Here is a 16,974-nt window from a genome sequence, read left to right as displayed (position 1 = left end):
CTGGAAATTAACTAGGTGGCATTTGTTTCTAAGGGTGTCAATCGTTGCGGTTTTGGTTATTCGGTTTGGTTGGGGTGCAATTTACATTTTGATAAGGTGAAATCAGAACCGAACTGGATAAGAATCAACCAAAATCAAAATTGTTTTGCATACGGTCCAGTTTTATCTGTTTTTATTTGGTTTTCGTTATGCAATTCACAACCGGTTTACGTGCGGTTTGTGTAGTGTTAGTTTTGGTAAACAGTAATGAAGACAACCTTGGTTTTCAAGGTCTTTATATTCCCGTGATTCCTCAATCTTTCCCGATCTCCCTCACTCATCATATTTTCCATGCCTATGTGATAAAAAAAAAAAAACTTCTCATTTTCACTCGTCCTTTTCCTTTCCTATTCTTTGTGTTTTTTTCTTTTCCACTCTCACATGATAAACAAATTATTTCTTCTATTAGAAAGTAGAGTTTTGTTAATCCATTTTAACATTATCCATCATTTTCAAATCATACTTGAACAAATATAATATATAGTTAACCCAAGAAATTTTACTTATTTTATGTTTCAAGTATGATGCAATAATTGTTGTTTATTAAATTAATCCAATTGATGCATGGGTTAATATTCGAGTTAGAAGTACCAGTTTCTATTCGGTTTTTTTGATTTTTTATTATGTTTAAAATCGCAGTTTTGCGGTGCAAATCAAAACCGAACCAGAAAGAGAACCTATAAAATCAAAACCAGATCATTTTTCTAAGGTGTGATTCGATTCAATCGTAAATGGTCGGTTTTGGTTTCAATAGTCGGTTTGTTTCTATCATGTGATTTCTCTAAAACAATATTTCCTTTGGGACCACTAGGTTTAAGGACTGAATTCTTATATGTTTTTTGGATTTATCATTTGGTTGTTTTCTTTATATCTGAATCATCCATCCAAAAGAAGAGTAAACAATCTTATGGATTTCCAGCCCTTAGGATTTGATTGATTTCTATGAATAGAAACCTTGCTGGAATTGATGGATTTCCAGCCCTTAGGATTTGATTCATTTCTATGAGTAGAAAACTGGTTGGAATTGATGGATTTCCATGAGTAGAAACCTGGTTGAAATTTGATCCTAACCAGAAATATATGTCCACAATACACACAGTGAGCATTGGAATTAGGAAATGGAAAGAAAAAAAAAAAGATCTTTCTCTTCTCTGTCTTTCCCCTATGATGAATCAAAATCAGAAAGAAAACAAGCTAATTACTGCTACCAATCCCAAGGAATAAAGATAGAAAGATCTAAATCTCCCATTATCATAATCTTGGAACAGAATCCGGCCTGATAATGGAAGATAATTATGGTGGGTCGCAGCCTTTATATACACAACATCTGGAACTCATTCTTGCAGTATATATGGAGTGGACTAAGGTTCTCTTCTTTTCTCCCAGTGACACAGTGCGACAATCTTTTCCTTTCTGTTGTTATCCATTTCTAATGTGGATTTTCACAAAGAAATTTAGTTCAGAAAGATCAGTGTTCATGGCATTTCATCTCCAATTCACTAACCCATTTCTTACTCTGTTTAAAAAGTAAGAATTTCCCATTGTACAGGGCTACAGGCTCCCAATGTAGAAGAGATTATCCAAGAACAGAACTGGGGTTGCAACCTCAGAAATATCCTTCAAACAACAAAATCAATTTCAAGAAGATCGAAAGCACAAGGACGCCACGGAAACACCAAGCTCAGGACCAAGAACAAGAAGATGAAGAAGAACAAGAACAAGAACAAGAACAAGAACAAGAAAAAGAAGGTGACTGCTTCAGCATGCCATTGACTTGGTACCTGGTTCTGTGCTGTCCGATTTTTCTTGTTCTTGCTCTTGTTCTTCTTCTTCTTATAGGCACAAGTGTCTCAGGAAATTTCTCATTATCCGACATGGTTACAAATTGGGTTGGAAGAGAAACATTGGAGGAAGAATGTTGGAGAGGGTAGTGTTTAGCTATATCCAATGGAGGAAAGGAAAGAAGAAACAACAATTTAGTTTTGTTTTGTATTGTAAATAAGAATGTTTTTGGCGTTTGTTGATTTTTTATTTCTATTTGATGTTGTGGGTTAGTCCCTCCTGTTGATGGCATGAAGGTGGGATTTTGTAGTTTTTGGCCCTGGTACCTTGCCAGGGTTCATGTTTTGTGGTTATTATTGTATATTCTTTCTTAATACAAATGGTCTTTCGGCGAAATTTTTTGAATTGGAAAATAGAGACGCAATGCCTTTCAATCTTAAGAATAGATTTAAAAAAAAAAAAAAAATTCAATGAATTTATCCCCTTCATATTAAAGCATTCTCTAAAAGGTATACAGTGCGGTAATACTAGTTGGAGATGTTGACATCTGGCAGGTCGAACATCCAACGGTCCAAATTCATTGACTTCTGTTGAGCTGGGACTGTTGGATGTCCGAGCTGCCAGGTGTCGACATCTCCACCTAGCACTGTGGCACTGCACACTTTTAGGAATTGAAGAGGACTAAAATCCATATCAACTATCAAAATCAACCACAAGAAATGAGAGAGAGAGAGAGAGAGAGAGAGAGAGAGAGAGAGCATCACCTCCACTGGTTCTAAGTATCGATATCATATCACTCAATATGGGCGATATGTATCGGTTTTGCTAATCATCAATATCGATACTATACTGATACCGTATCGGTAGCACGATACAGATAAGGGGTAAAATGGTCAGAAAACTCATTTTTTAATGAAATTCAAGGATAATTTTGTCCGATACAGCCAATCCAAGCTGATACTGTATCGATATCATATCATTTTTGTGAGTTATCGATACTCGCTCCGATACCGTGCACTAAAACCATGTTACCTCCTGCATCCGATGCTGCTGAAATTAATGGCATGAACAGTGATCTTTCTGAAGCTTCTCTCTCTCTCTCTTCATGTGGTTGATTTTGATAGTTGATATTCCTTTCCAGGGCCCCTTCATGCATGAGGTGCATTCCTTAAATGCCGTTTGGTGAGTCAAATCAGAAAACCAGAGAACTTAATAACGATTCTCACAGTAATAGTAGCCAAAGTTATGTTTTCACTGAATTAAAGGATGAAATAAGTTCGTGAAAGAGAGAGCTGAAAGCTTTTATAGAGTTGAGCACATAGAAAAATCTAGAGAGCTGGCTGCACATTGAATCCATTCTGGGACTTGTACAAGGACATGATCTGGTCTGAGTCAAGGCCCGAGTGTCTTCAGCTATTGGATGCATGTTGGAGGGGCTGGCACTAGGGATGAAACAGGGCTGGGTTGGGCCAAGTATTTTAAAATCTTAGACCAACCCTGAGTCCTCTTAGCTCAACCCAAGTCCTACTCAACTCTAGGTCGGGCTGAGATATCTCAGCCCAGGTCCAATCGTGCTGAGCTCAGCCCAGCCCAACCCTTATTGACCCTAATTGGGCCGGGTTGGGGTTGGGTTGGCCCTGATTGATCCTGATTTTTGCCATTTACATCATCCAATGCATTAAAAAAATAAGACATGTGATTGGGTATTAGTTTGTTTCATCTTCAATTGACTATTAGATTTTTCTTTTGATTAAAAAACTTAGTCCAATCTTAAAATTATAAATATTGTTTTTTTAGTAGATAAATTGTAAATATTTTCAATCAATAGATAATAAACCTTTTTATTGGTAAATCAACAGATAATTAGATACTAAACAAAAATTGCAAAATGTAAACAATATATTGTAAAGCATAATCCAACACAAGGCCGCGCTGGGTTGGGCTAACCCGACTTGACCCGAGGTCTGAAAATTTCAACCCCGAGGAAATTTCAACCCTAACTCACCCTTAGGGTTGAAAAATTCAGGCCTTGTTTGGGCTCAGGCAAGCTTGGGCATGGTTCTAAGTATCAATATCGTATCGCCCGTATCGAGTGATACATACTGGTTTTGCTAGTCACTGATATTGATACCGATACCGCATCGGTAGCACAATACGAACATGGGGTAAAATGGTTAGAAAACTCATTTTTTAAAGAAAATTCAGGGGTAGTTTTGTCTGATATAGCCGATACCGTATCGATAGCACGGTACGGACATGGGGTAAAATGGTTAGAAAACTCATTTTTTAAGAAAATTTAGGGGTAATTTTGTCCAATATAGCCGATATCATATCAATATCATATCGATTTTGCGTATTGCAGATACCCATTTTGATATCGTGCATGAAAACCATGGGCTCAGGCTGACAGGGCCAAACTTATACCCCTAGGTGGCATGCTGGAGATGATCTCTTTCCCCAATAAAGTAACTACAGCTGGAAAAGGTTGTTTCCACGTCATGTTTGAGTTGTAGTTTAACTGTTTAAGGGGTAATTTGGTCATTTGACTGCTGTCTTCCTATAAACCGGGGGAACCGGAGACTCATGTTTCCAGAACCAGAAGACTCGCTCGACCGTCCGTTAATAGTGAGGGATCGCAAAGCGGTAACCTTCTCTGTCAGTTTTTGGTTCGAAAATTACCGGACTATTAATCAAGTTAAAATGAGAAAACTGCGAAAGACAGAAAAAGAGATAGAGAGAAAGACAAATAGAGAGAGAGAGACAGAGACAGATAGAGGCATTCAAGAGCATAGAAAGGGAGAGGAGAGGGAGATATAAAAACGTTGTAATCTGATTTCTCCGCATCTATCTCTGCTCTCCTCTCCTCTCCTTTCTCTTTCTCTCTTTGCTCTCTCATTACATTTCCTTTTTGCAGGTTTCTTATCCTGCCTTTAATGGTGAAATGTATTTTTCCCTTTCTTTTTGATAGATAAAAGCTGCCAGTGTTCAGATCTGTTCTTCTTAGAAGGAAGGAAGGAAGCTATCTCTTGCTCCGTAATGTACGAGTAGAGAATTTGACAGTTTCTGATCCGTTTACAAGCCTCACACTAGTGGATCTTTCTGTCGGATTGATTTTCTTGCATTCTTGAGCTTAAATTCTTGAATTTTTCTGCTACATTGTCGATTTGTTCAATAATAAGAACCAAATTGTCTTCCGAACCTTTGTTTTCTCTCAATTTCACTATCTTTTCATTGCATTCCGTCAATGGAAACCAGTGGTGGAAGTAATCGACGTAGACTGACACATCAGGTCTCACTCATCGACACATCGAATATCAGAACTCTCCGCAGATCAGTCAGTAACGAAGACGATAGCTATAGAGAATCCCTGGCCGGTTTAACCCTCGGTGCAGTCCTCAGTGGTGAAGAGAAGAGACCAGTTAGAGTTCCACCGGTCAGCCGTACACTCCTCGACTACATCAACGAAGAATCACCTTCTAAAAGTCTCTCCGGTCACAACCGAAAGAGTTGGAAATCGTTCCGAGATCGCCTCCGGCTCCGCCGTGCCAGTGCCGCGTGGGCCTCCTCCTCCGGTGATAGTGACGCCGACGAGTGTAGTCTCCAGATTTCAGACCCAATCCTGGCCCAGCCGATCGCAGGTTCAACCGAAGTAGACGCCGTTACGGAGTACGAGGCGGTCACCGCTGCTAATGAACCGGTCATGTTGAGGCTCGCGGCAGCATTAGCTACGGAGAGAGACCTGCAACGGCAACGGCAGTTGGAACGGGAGAGATCGTATACGGTTCCTGTGGTAGAGGATTTGAGAGAAGAACCAGTGGTACATGAACCGGTTGTACAGACAGAACCGGAGGTTGTGGTGGGGGCGGAGGCAGAGGCAGAGGAGGCGCCGCCGGCGAGGATGTCGTTGATGGCACTGCTGGAAGAAACGGACAGGGAAGCGGGGTTGCTGGGGTCCACATTGACAGGTGACGTGGTGGACGAAGAAGAAGAAGAAGAAGAAGAAGAGATGGATGGGGATGGTGACGACAATGGGGGAGAGTACGTGTGCTGCGTGTGTATGGTGAGGCATAAAGGTGCGGCATTCATACCTTGTGGGCATACGTTTTGCAGGCTTTGCTCAAGAGAGCTTTGGGTATCAAGGGGGAATTGTCCACTCTGCAATGGATACATCTTGGAGATTCTTGATATCTTTTGATCGCCATGACACTCCAAAACTATGCTTTAGAACGAACGAAGCCCAGAACTGAGTAATCTCTCCCTTTCTCTTTCTCTTACTTATCTACATCGTGTTTCTTATTAATTTTTTTCTTGTGCATCTGTGGTTGAAATTGGTCCAGGAAATAAGAAAACCTGTTAAGATTTTCTGCCGTGTGTAAATATAAGAAAAATCAGAAGAAAAGAAATGAATTCTATTGTTTGCTTACTTTGAAAGTCTATCTTCATAAAAAAAAATAAAATGTACAAAGTCATCTTAGGAAGAATTCCAGCCCAATATTCAGTATTAGATGGACTGTCCAGGTTATATCATTTGATTAATCCAATTAGGAGCGAGTGAAATTCCTGACATGTTCTTTGTCAAATAAAAAAATCCATCTACGTTGATGCCCTTGCACGCTCTCTTATTGGTTCTTGTGTTGGTGCAGGATTACACGACCAGACAACAATCGATTGCTCTTAAATTAATTATTACAATTTTATTATGTATTTGTTGTAATTATTTTGATAATGTGCAATTGTCTATTTTTACCATTATTGTTCACAACTATAGGTAGAATTGGATGCTCTACTCTAGGGATTGGCTCGAAAAGATAATGCAGGCACTATAAAGTGCTGAACATTGATCCATTGAAATTCCCGAATGATTTACTACCAATTATTTTACACGTCTGTGGTGTTCCAATGATTGATGTCTATTGACAGGACTGATTACACACCGGCCACTCGATGTTTAGGGTATAAACGTGAATGGAGATGACACTCAATAAGGTTTTCATACCCCGTTAAGAGAGAACACTCAAAGAAGAGAGTTGTCAGATTGTGATTGGTCGAAATCCTTGATTATATTATATTTAATTTTAAAAAGTATTTCAAATGTTTTGGTTTGGTCACTGGTCTTGATACTCCTAGTTTTATTTGCAATGGATTAAGGTTCATGACGGTGTAAGGTCCATTGTGGGTGTTGTGTGTGCGAGGGATAGAGTGTAATAAGCTTTCTATTATTGGAGATTTCAGGTTACGCCTATTGTATTAATGTCGCTTTTTAGTGCAATTATGGATAATTTAAAGGGTACCCTTTAGGATCACACCACTTGGCGCGATTGTGTCAGTTAGATTATAATCTTAATATTTATTTTTTCTATTAAAAAGAAGTTATGACCTAAAACCTAATTGCATATTACAATTAACAAAATGAAATTGAAGAGAGAAAATAGAGTCTTCTCTTCTTCCAGTTTGGATTTAGCTATTGGAGGTAGAGCACTCATTGGAGATCATGACCTTGTGCTGCATTTCTTTGGAGGACATGTGACTTGTGTGTTTTAGGTAACCATCGAATCCTAATTGGGTTTGTTAGCACATGTGTTCATCGATACATTTGGCCTTAAATTTTGTTTATGATATTGTATTGCATCGCTTTTGCTGCCACTTTCACAACCGACAATAATTGAAAAAGGAATCAGTAAGAGACTGTTAAGAGAACTGAAAAGGTTTTGAAATCAACCGGACCAATGGTTACCGGTTGCAATTAATTTTGATTTTAGAAACTAAATTATTATCGGTCTCAAAACTAGACTAAATCGATATATGGAATAAGGGAAAATTGATTAGATTTATTAGATAAGAAAATTAATTACAAAACAAGTATGTTTGATTTTCTTTTACACTTACTTTGTATTGTAAACCTACTTGTTTTGTAATCCTTTTTCTTATATCGTAAATCTACAAAATTATCCAACAAAAAAAATAAAAAACCAAACCACTGGTTTGCACCCTTACATTGCCTATATTGTGTCAAATTATTAAAATAATTGTTGGAATCAAAGAGTCAGAACGTCCCACTGGATCAAATTCATCATACATATGAATTTAGATCCTTTGTTGTCGTCTGCCCGTACGGTCTCACACAGGCACGACTTGGACCCCACCCGGGTAGAGTGCTCGGGTAGGGCGATCATTTTGCCCCTGCTTGTGTGAGGCTGCAAGCTGGCCGCACAGGCACGCGGCAGCAGAGAATCCAAATCCTCATACATATAAGGATACAATAGTTGTAATGTGGTAATGGCGACATGCCATGGACTTCTTCGTTAGAGAAGTTGTCTGGCCCCATGCGACACTCGTGTTGGTTCTTCCAGTCTTCATGGTAAGGTTTAAGGCAACTTAATGGATGACTAGATATATCTTCAGCCAGGCAGGTAGCTAAAGTTGGTAGGAAACCTTAATTGTCTACTTTCTTAACAATGGGAAAAGGTCCTTCATAGCGCAGTACTGGTGGGGGTCCCCTTCCTTGAACTTGCAATGTCACCTCTTCTCATCAACTCATTTCTTAATTCTCATGGCGACCTTCTCTAAGTATGTTCTAGCTATACTGATTTGCTCTTGCCAATCCTTAACAAACCGATATGTTGTTGGACTTCTCCTTGCGTATCCTTGTGCCATGGTGTGAGGTGTCAATGGTTGTTGTCCTATTGCAAGTTTAAATGGAGTATGACCTGTAAACATCTCATTTTGTCATTTTCGAAAATTATTTTGACAATGATGAGTATCCCTCGAGACTGAGAGACATCTTTTCTATGGCTTAGGAAGATTTCCCACATCCCTTGACACGTTCACAAGTTGCCCATACAAACTAGCTAAAATATCCCTAACAGAAAAATGTAACAACAAGTGGTTAGCTTTTGCATAACCTTCCAGTATGTCCAATTGATAGATTATTTAGTCATATTCACCCTTCATAAGGAGAAGATTTTGTTTAAATGGAATAGGACCCACATTGGAGACAATCATTGTCATCCAATACAGCCCCAATTTTCACGCGAAGTTAAATTATGTTAAATATGAAGAAAAATGGCAAGTTGAATTATGTGAAATATTATGAAAATAGTTTTTGAATAATCCTATTCGGACATACAGAGCCTAAGGTATGGGCATTCGGACATTCCAAATCAATCCTGAAAATAATCAATTTGGTCCAGTTCTATTATAAATTAACCTGATTCAAAAATGAACTAACCAAAGTAGCAAAACATAGATCTTTTAAGATTAAAAAATGAGGTCGGCATTTAAAGACCCTGACTCGCCAACAACGGACCATCAATTGACATTCCTCTTCGTCGAGGGGACCGTTCAATATGTCAAACACAATCTTTCAAACATCAAGTTTATCAGTTCTAGGCATTGACATGAATTCATGTCCATTCGAAATTTGAGCCCCTAACTCGACAACAAGGACTATTCTTCGACAATGCCTCGATGTCGTACCGCCCCATTTTGTTGTCTAATTCTGCAAATTTGCCAAATATTGTGCATTCTTTCTTTGAAAAATTGCGATGCCCATTCCTATTGGAAACCAATTTGGAAACAAAGGACCTATATTTGGTCATTCTTTGGTCTCTGAGAAACTCTTTAGACGTGAGAAAAAGAGGGAGAGAAAGATAAATTTGGAGCTTTACAGAACCGTCGGAAGTCTTGGCACAATTGGGAGACTGCCAATCCTCTTCTCAAGATAAACCAAGATTAGTTTTAATTTTTCAAATCTTCTTTTATTTCACCATTCACAAATAAATACACAGCCATTTCTTTTTTTTTTTGATAAAACATAACCACTTCCCACTCCTACAACTTCTCCTACATTTTCTCTTCAACTCATCCGATTGCTAATAACTAATTACACACTTACTACTAATTAACTACTTAATATTAAATAAACTTACTACTATTAATTAACTACTTAATAAGATACACATGAAGTACGTAACAATCCTTCTCCTAAAATTGGTCTTGTCCTCAAGACCACTCAATTACAAATAAAAATTTTAAATAATTCCACCCGGAATTATACATGACCACCTCATCATACAAGATTATTGGCACAACTTACACACTTGATACATAACCACTTGGGGAAATGCCCAACTTATACATAATACATTCTTTGTTTGCTCCTTTTAGAAACTATAAATAAGATTACTCTCACTTTGAGAAAGATCATTAAACTGGGCATTTATCCATTGCCAGTACATGTACAAAGCTAACCTTATATGATATATAAGAAGCTCAAAACAAAGCTAATCTTGTCACATCTTATATGATATATATGTATAGAAGCTATTACATTTCACCATCATCCCCATGTACATGTACAAAGCTAATCTTGTGACATCTTTCTTTGATGTTTAGAACTCTAGGGGACTTTTTTTGGTCCAATCTATCACACTTATATTTTGGGGTACAAGTCAACTGCTACTTTGGATGGCATTGTGCAAAACAGGTTGAGTTGGTTGTGACCCCTTGAAGTGTATGCTGATGCTGATTTTCCTAGAAGTTATGTGCTACATTAGTCTTTTAATAACGATCGTATATTCCTATAATCACCAACCATCGGTTTCACTTGGCACTTATCAGCCTCTCTAACAATATAAATCTGATCCCCGGCACCGTTGTACATGTCCTGATTCCGGTGCCATGTCCACAGAGCATAAGTTGAATTCTTCACCTGCCATTCACAAATTACCCATTAAATATCATTTCAATAGCATCAACAGCCATTTCTTATGTCTACCATTACTCTAGAACTTCATAAGTGATCGATGAATCATAATTGGACAATCAAGCATTTGCGGAAACAACATAAGGTGATGGAGCACCCCTAGAGGAGGTACCATGGCAACAATTGAATGATCAAGTTAATCCACTCTGTTTTTGTGGTTAGAAGACCCAAATTTTGATTATGTTGGTTAACATAAAGAACTTCTTCTATCATGTTACGTAGTATTAGGGAAGAGAGAGAGAGAGAGAGAGTACCTCTAGGATTCCATGGCCAAAGCTGCTTTCTCTGTATGCACTGTAATCAGGTTGTCGGTCCCAGCAGAACTTACCTGCTGCTGGTCCAGAGGTAAAATTGAAGGCACAGAAGCCACTCATGTGTTTATCTGGTGTACTCAAAGGATCTGGACAGTTACCAGGTTCATCAGCATGTGTGATGGCCATTTTCTCTCGATTACCCCCATCTCCAACTGTGATATAGACAGGTCCACATGGATCTAAAGTATAGTTATAGACTCTGTTTGACCGCTCATAGGCATGAACCTGATGATCATCACCAAACAAAGCAACTTCAATATACCAAAAAGAGAAAAAAATTGAAGCAACTCACACTGTTGTATATTGGATGATCTCTGGTCCCTTCTATGTAGGACCATCACCATCACTGTAAACATAAACAGTGGTGCTTGTACGTCTTGAGCAAAACAAAGAAGAAAAAGAGCAAGAGAGAGAGAGAGAGGGTCCACTATTTGATGGTTACATGGTAAAGTTCAGCTAATTTGAATTGGTTTTTTGCATGGAGATCTCTTAGTTGGAACCATCAAATTATTAGTCCTACTCTGCCACATGATAGACATTTTAAACCATGCAGATTTCGTAAATTCAGAACCTGTTCTGTGAAAAATTAGGAAGAGCCAGAAGATGGTGATTGCCATCTATTGTATTGTTGACTTACATGTCCATTGAAAACTATGTCAACACCATAAGAGTAGAGTAACTCTTCCATCTCCACCATCATACACTCTGCTTCTCTATAGTGGGCTTTGTAAGTGCTATACCAAGGTGGGTGCCAAGTAGCTACCAACCATGGAGTCACAGATCTGTCCACATTAGCTAAGTCTCTCTCCAGCCACCTGTATTGCTCCCCTGTAAAGGAAAACATATGCCAATATTATTTCGTACGTTATCCTTGGATGATAAAACAAAAATCTGCATTCAATCATTACTCAGATATCCAGCTATAGGTGAAGTACCAAAAATGATGGGGAAGGTCTAGAACTTCTAAAATTCTTTTTCCCCCCTGTTTACTTTAAATTAACCATGCATACAAAATTTGAACAAGAAGCATGAGATGGTAAGAAAATCGAAACCTGTACACCCTTATTTGACTATCATTCTTTTGAGGTAAAACAAACTTTAACTGCTCATAACAACTCAACTCAACCATGCCTTATCCCAACTAAGCAGGTCAGCTACATGGATCCTGTTTTGACATTCAACTCCATTCAAAGCCATTCTTAAATAACCTGTCATTATGTGGATTAGAATATAGAACAGACTGATTTTGTTCCTGCAGGGCTGACCTTGTGGTTGTAGTTGCATGCGCATGCCAGACTGTAGAAATGAAATCCTACACATGATGCAGAAAACGAACAGAAAGAGCAAACAAACAATCATACAACACAAGGGTATATGTAGCTCAGCAAGGTGCCTACGTCCATGGAGAGATGACAGCAGTTTCATTAGCAATGGAGAAAGGGTTACAAGCTATCTTCTTCACACTTCTGTGTCTACAAAGAATTCCACATAACCCTAATAACCTCCATTGTTACTAATTTATAGGGCAAACAAAAAGATAGAAATTTCCGAATTACCACTTGAAAACCCCAAAAATTTTTCTTGGGGGCAACCTCCCAAGTCCCAGAAGGACCCCCAGCTTGGTGTGGCCCAAGAAATGAAGATAAACAGCAGGGTTGCCCAACTCCTACGGGCTTTTAACAGCCCTTCTGCAGCAGCCCACAACCCAGGCTATAGAATACAAGACAACAACCCTCAACACAGACGGAAGAATGTATCCTAAGTGAAAGAATTATGCAAAATTCCTACACAAGTAGCACAATCACACATGAATCACTGACATCTGGACCTTACAAGCAACTTCAACTTACTTTTGCCAGACAATGTTACTTGAGCTCTAGAGAGAGTTTATTTTTTTGGTTCTGTCTTACACATGATCCACCTTTTGAATGGAAATTAAAGGAAGGGACATAAATAGGTATTATTATCTCAAGGCACCATTTTTATATTGAAGCATACTACGCTTTAGAAGTGACCAGAGCAGCATTATAGAAAATGAAAATATTTATGTCTTAGGCTACCCATTTTCTTATATCAGATATTTCTCACGGATGCATAAAGCCTTCAGTTAAGGTGGATGCTAGTTATAATTTTCCCACAAATAATGCTACAAAATATAGATGCACATATGGAAAGATGGGACGCTAAACTCATGGATTTACCTGTCTTGTTATAAGAAATGTAGGCACCAAGCATGATAAAATGGATTCCGCCTGCATTAAATGAATAGTAGAATGTTGATGAAGATCCACTTTCTTTAGAAGGGAATGCAAATCGAGAACTGTAAGCGACGAAGCTGAGGTTTTCAGCCTGTGGTTCTATCTCATGGTTCCCTTCCACAACCATTATTGGAACTTTTGACACCAGAGGTTGCATAAATCTGAAACAACATCCCATAAAAGTCATATGAACTGCAAGTAAAGAAATAGAAAGAGAACTCTTAGAAGCCATACTTTTCTTCCTAGGAGTAAATTTTCAAGAGAGAGAGAGTGAATTATACTACCTTCCCCAGTAATCCCAACGAGGTTGATATGTCTCATGTATGGGAGTATTCGAAAATGAGCAAGAATAGCAGTCGGATCCAGTTCCATTTGTAAGATACAGGTTGGCATAAGTTACATCACCGACTAATAGAACAAGATCAGGACTATTATGTATCAAGTGACTAATTGTAGAAGTTGTATTGTATGTAAGACCCAGATCGCCCACCACAGCAATTTTTTTTGGGTAACTCTGGGGACCAGAAACTGGCATCGTCTTGAAAGAATATATCTTACTCATGGCCGGTATAGAAGGATCTCCACATCGATAGTAATATATCATGTCAGGTTTCAACCCTGCAGAACAGATGATGAGTGATAATTACTGAAATTTTCAAAATCTGTTAAGAGTCTACAGAAAGAAGGGAAGAAAGAGGGAGATCTCAAATGGCAATTCTCTTCCCTTTTCTTTCCTTTTCTTTGGGGGGGGGGGGGGGTAGGGGTTAAAGGGCGGCAGTAAGTATAAGATGTGATTTTCCAACCATGGAATTGAGAATTTTGGGAGGAAAGTAAAATCAATGATTGTAGTATCATAATGCAATGAAACCAACTGGAGATATCCTATGCTATGATGCAATCAATTGGATGGTCATAGCAATCCAATCTCTCCCATCCTCTACGCTATTTAGAATAATTTCCACAAATCAGTTGGATAGGATCATCCAATCAGGTTCTACTGGGCTTGGGAATTCCTGGAGAGAGAGTAGGTCCTCACATTAGCCATTTGACCCTATATCAATGATTGTTGTGATCTCTCATACTCAGAAGGTTCAATGAAAGCAGTGGTTCCAGAGATGTCTGCGACCACACATTGAGAACTCTAATTTTAAGGACAGTCCTAAGATGAGCAGAATGTCCTGAGCAGTTTTATAACTTCTCTTTCCTCATTTTGTAGAAAATAATTAATATATTAAAGACTAAGTTCCATACAACCAGCAGGACGGGTCAGTCCAACCCAAGTAATTAATAAGTTCTTTCTTTGCTTCAGTAGTACCACATTAAGAAGCTCACTGATGTGGGCCAACAGTGAGTACAGGAGGTCAATGCAGTTTTATATCTCGGCTGAAATGGGATGAAACATTTACAGTCCTGGACAGCGACAATTGTCTGATTTTAAATCATGTCATAGACCATTCTAAAGAAGCAACCAAATCTCTTATCTCCTTTCTTCAGAGATTTAAAGTGCACCAGGCAGAAACATTAGCATCATTATCAGATTCTAAGTGAAGCATTAATGGATTTTCATCAAGCCATCTCAAGATTTTGTCGAAAAGTATCCTATTGCAGCAGCTGTCCCACTCTGAAGAAGAATATTAGATGATTATGTATACAAAATTTTTACAGCAACAGCTTATCTGACCTTGGGATCAAATTAATATTCATTATTTTCAGTTCTTTGATTAGCAACCTCTCATTTAAAAGGCACCAAAGATGAAAGCATTGAAGGATGATCATTTTTTCCCATTTTACTTTATTGTACTAAGAAACAATACACCTCATCAAATAACCTTATAACCTAAAATAAATATACATTAATTTTTATATTATCTATCATCATTCTCAGGTTTCACGCACGTTTGACCAGAAATAGCAAACAGACATGAAGCCATGACTATTTTTAGCTTCAAATTAATGTTCACATACACATGCATGCCTAGGGAGGAGCAGGAGATAATCTGGTTTGAAATCAGGACCATAGAAGGAACATACAAAAACGGAGACAGAACCCAAAACAATAACAAAATTCACCATCCAGAATATCTATAAATACCAAAAGGGGGAAAGAATTAATATGAAATCCATCTGAAACTTACCTGTGAGACGAACATGGTGGATAATTCCTGAGGTGTAATTCTGGAGTCCTTCGAAAGGATAAATCTGGTTGTAAATAAGAGAGAAACCAGTTGCTTCATGTGTTGATGGATATCGTAGCATCCCATAACGAACAACACTTGCTACAGTTTTAGGATTTAATGGCTTTATGTTGTTCCCGATTTGGAACTCCCCTGCAAATTCAATCCCAAAGGCCATCCTTAGTCACAGCTCAACTGAGAGTATATTCCAATTCAGAATTGTAGAAGAAGCAACAAGTTCCATAGTTACATTATAGTTGGACTACTTTTTATGTGATCCCTACTCAGATTTACAGAGTAGATTAAAGCTAGCCTGTTTTTTGAATTTCCCATCTCAAGTCTCGACGATTCTGACCCAATTCAAAATCCATTTCTTCTCAATCTTTAAAGATGTAAACCGCCAGCCAGTATGCCATGGTTAAGAAGAACATTGTACCAATAGACAACCAGACAGTTAACAATCAGTTGGATTCACTTAAAAACTTTAAATATACTAGAGAGATAAAACCCATGTCTACAATTACAACATAGTTCTTCTGTAGCATCTGCATTTCCTATCATCCTCACTATCTACAGTGCCAATTTGATGAGGAAACAAATACGGAAGAATAAATGTATGTGGTCATTGACAAATATGTTATGTATCGGTCATATTATAATGGACCATTCAAATTGTATTAGAAAAGTCCCCAAATATCATATAAAAATTCCCAGAAAAAAACATGGTCAAAGATTCGAAGGACGAGAAGAATAAACAGGAATTTTTTTAAAAAATTCTCGATTCCTTGAAACCCATATTCCGATTTTTGTTTGAGAAAGTGAATCTCCAGTTCTCCACAGCAAAGACTTAATGAAGTTTATCAAACACCATAATCAACCAGTTCACCGTAAGCAAAAATTCTTGATTCCTTGAAACTCATATCCCAATTTTTGTTTGAGAAAGTGTATCTCCAGTTCTCCACAGCAAACACTTAATGAAGTTTATCAAACACCATAATCAAACTGAATTTCCCAATAAACTCACCAACCTCATTGATTCAAATAAAACCCAAATCAAATAACCAAGCAAAAGAACAAGAACCTGTAATCCAAGAAATCCAGACTGAATCATAAGTCGAAGAAAGAGTGACAGATATCTGCTCTGGCTCAAACCCCTTAACCTGCCTGCGCACGCGAGGATCGGTATCTGGCAAATCAACAGCCTTCCCACGTAGGCTTTCATCAAAAGGAACAGTGACGGGTTTGAAAGGCCCATCGAGGGTCGTCGGAATTCGGCCATGAACGACGGCAAAAATCTTCAGAAACAACAGAGTGATCAAAATCGCAGAGGAACAGAAAAACTTCGATGCCATTCCAAAGATCCTTCCCATTTGATTAATTTGTTTATTGGGTTCTTCTCATCATTTGTTTTCTTTATTATTTTTTTCTTCTTCTTTTGCTTCTTCTCTACGCTATATGGTGATCTGTATTAGGGTTTAGCACTTCGATGAGGATTTTTTTAGAATGGAGAAGACTTTCTGAAACAAAGAATATTTGCGGCAGTATTCGGATATGATAGGGCCATAGGGGCGTTCTGGATGGTTAGTGACAGTTATATGAAAGTGCGGCTGACGTGGAAAACATTAATAAATTTGTCGGCTTAT

The 16,974-nt window shown here is 38.2% G+C and overlaps 1 protein-coding gene and 1 long non-coding RNA gene across 3 annotated transcripts; one reads left to right on the top strand and one right to left on the bottom strand.

Moving 5' to 3' along the window:
* Positions 1 to 4,680: 4,680 nt before the first annotated feature.
* Positions 4,681 to 14,466, top strand: LOC122669632. Its single transcript, XR_006334056.1, has 3 exons — positions 4,681 to 4,814; positions 6,847 to 6,850; positions 14,450 to 14,466. It is a non-coding gene; the product is annotated as an uncharacterized LOC122669632 (long non-coding RNA).
* On the bottom strand, positions 10,269 to 16,748 carry LOC122669631 (purple acid phosphatase 15-like). 2 transcript variants are annotated; one of them, XM_043866430.1, is made up of 7 exons: positions 16,413 to 16,748; positions 15,293 to 15,484; positions 13,442 to 13,775; positions 13,101 to 13,318; positions 11,537 to 11,727; positions 10,840 to 11,124; positions 10,269 to 10,531 (listed from the first exon to the last, which is right to left on the bottom strand). In XM_043866430.1, exons 1-7 carry the CDS (start codon positions 16,699 to 16,701, stop codon positions 10,373 to 10,375), a joined length of 1,668 nt encoding a protein of 555 aa, XP_043722365.1. In that variant the 5' UTR covers positions 16,702 to 16,748; the 3' UTR covers positions 10,269 to 10,372. The 2 variants fall into 2 exon arrangements, with proteins under 2 accessions (XP_043722365.1, XP_043722366.1); XM_043866431.1 differs by lacking the exon at positions 15,293 to 15,484.
* Positions 16,749 to 16,974: the final 226 nt, after the last annotated feature.

The sequence above is a fragment of the Telopea speciosissima genome, chromosome 7, assembly GCF_018873765.1.
Source record: "Telopea speciosissima isolate NSW1024214 ecotype Mountain lineage chromosome 7, Tspe_v1, whole genome shotgun sequence".
NCBI classification, from domain to species: Eukaryota; Viridiplantae; Streptophyta; class Magnoliopsida; order Proteales; family Proteaceae; genus Telopea; species Telopea speciosissima.
The sequence above is the reverse complement of the archived record's forward strand: the minus strand, read 5'-3'. Positions and strand labels throughout refer to the sequence as shown.

What these genes read in the sequence shown, in the direction of transcription:
- LOC122669631 (XM_043866430.1), bottom strand. Translation starts at nt 16,701, where the DNA reads ATGGGAAGGATCTTTGGAATGGCATCGAAGTTTTTCTGTTCCTCTGCG. An exon ending in CTGGATTTCTTGGATTACAG is followed by an intron (nt 15,485 to 16,412) that starts GTTCTTGTTCTT and finishes TTGAATTTGCAG; the next exon opens with GGGAGTTCCAAATCGGGAAC. An exon ending in CATTTCTTATAACAAGACAG is followed by an intron (nt 11,728 to 13,100) that starts GTAAATCCATGA and finishes TTTCCTTTACAG; the next exon opens with GGGAGCAATACAGGTGGCTG.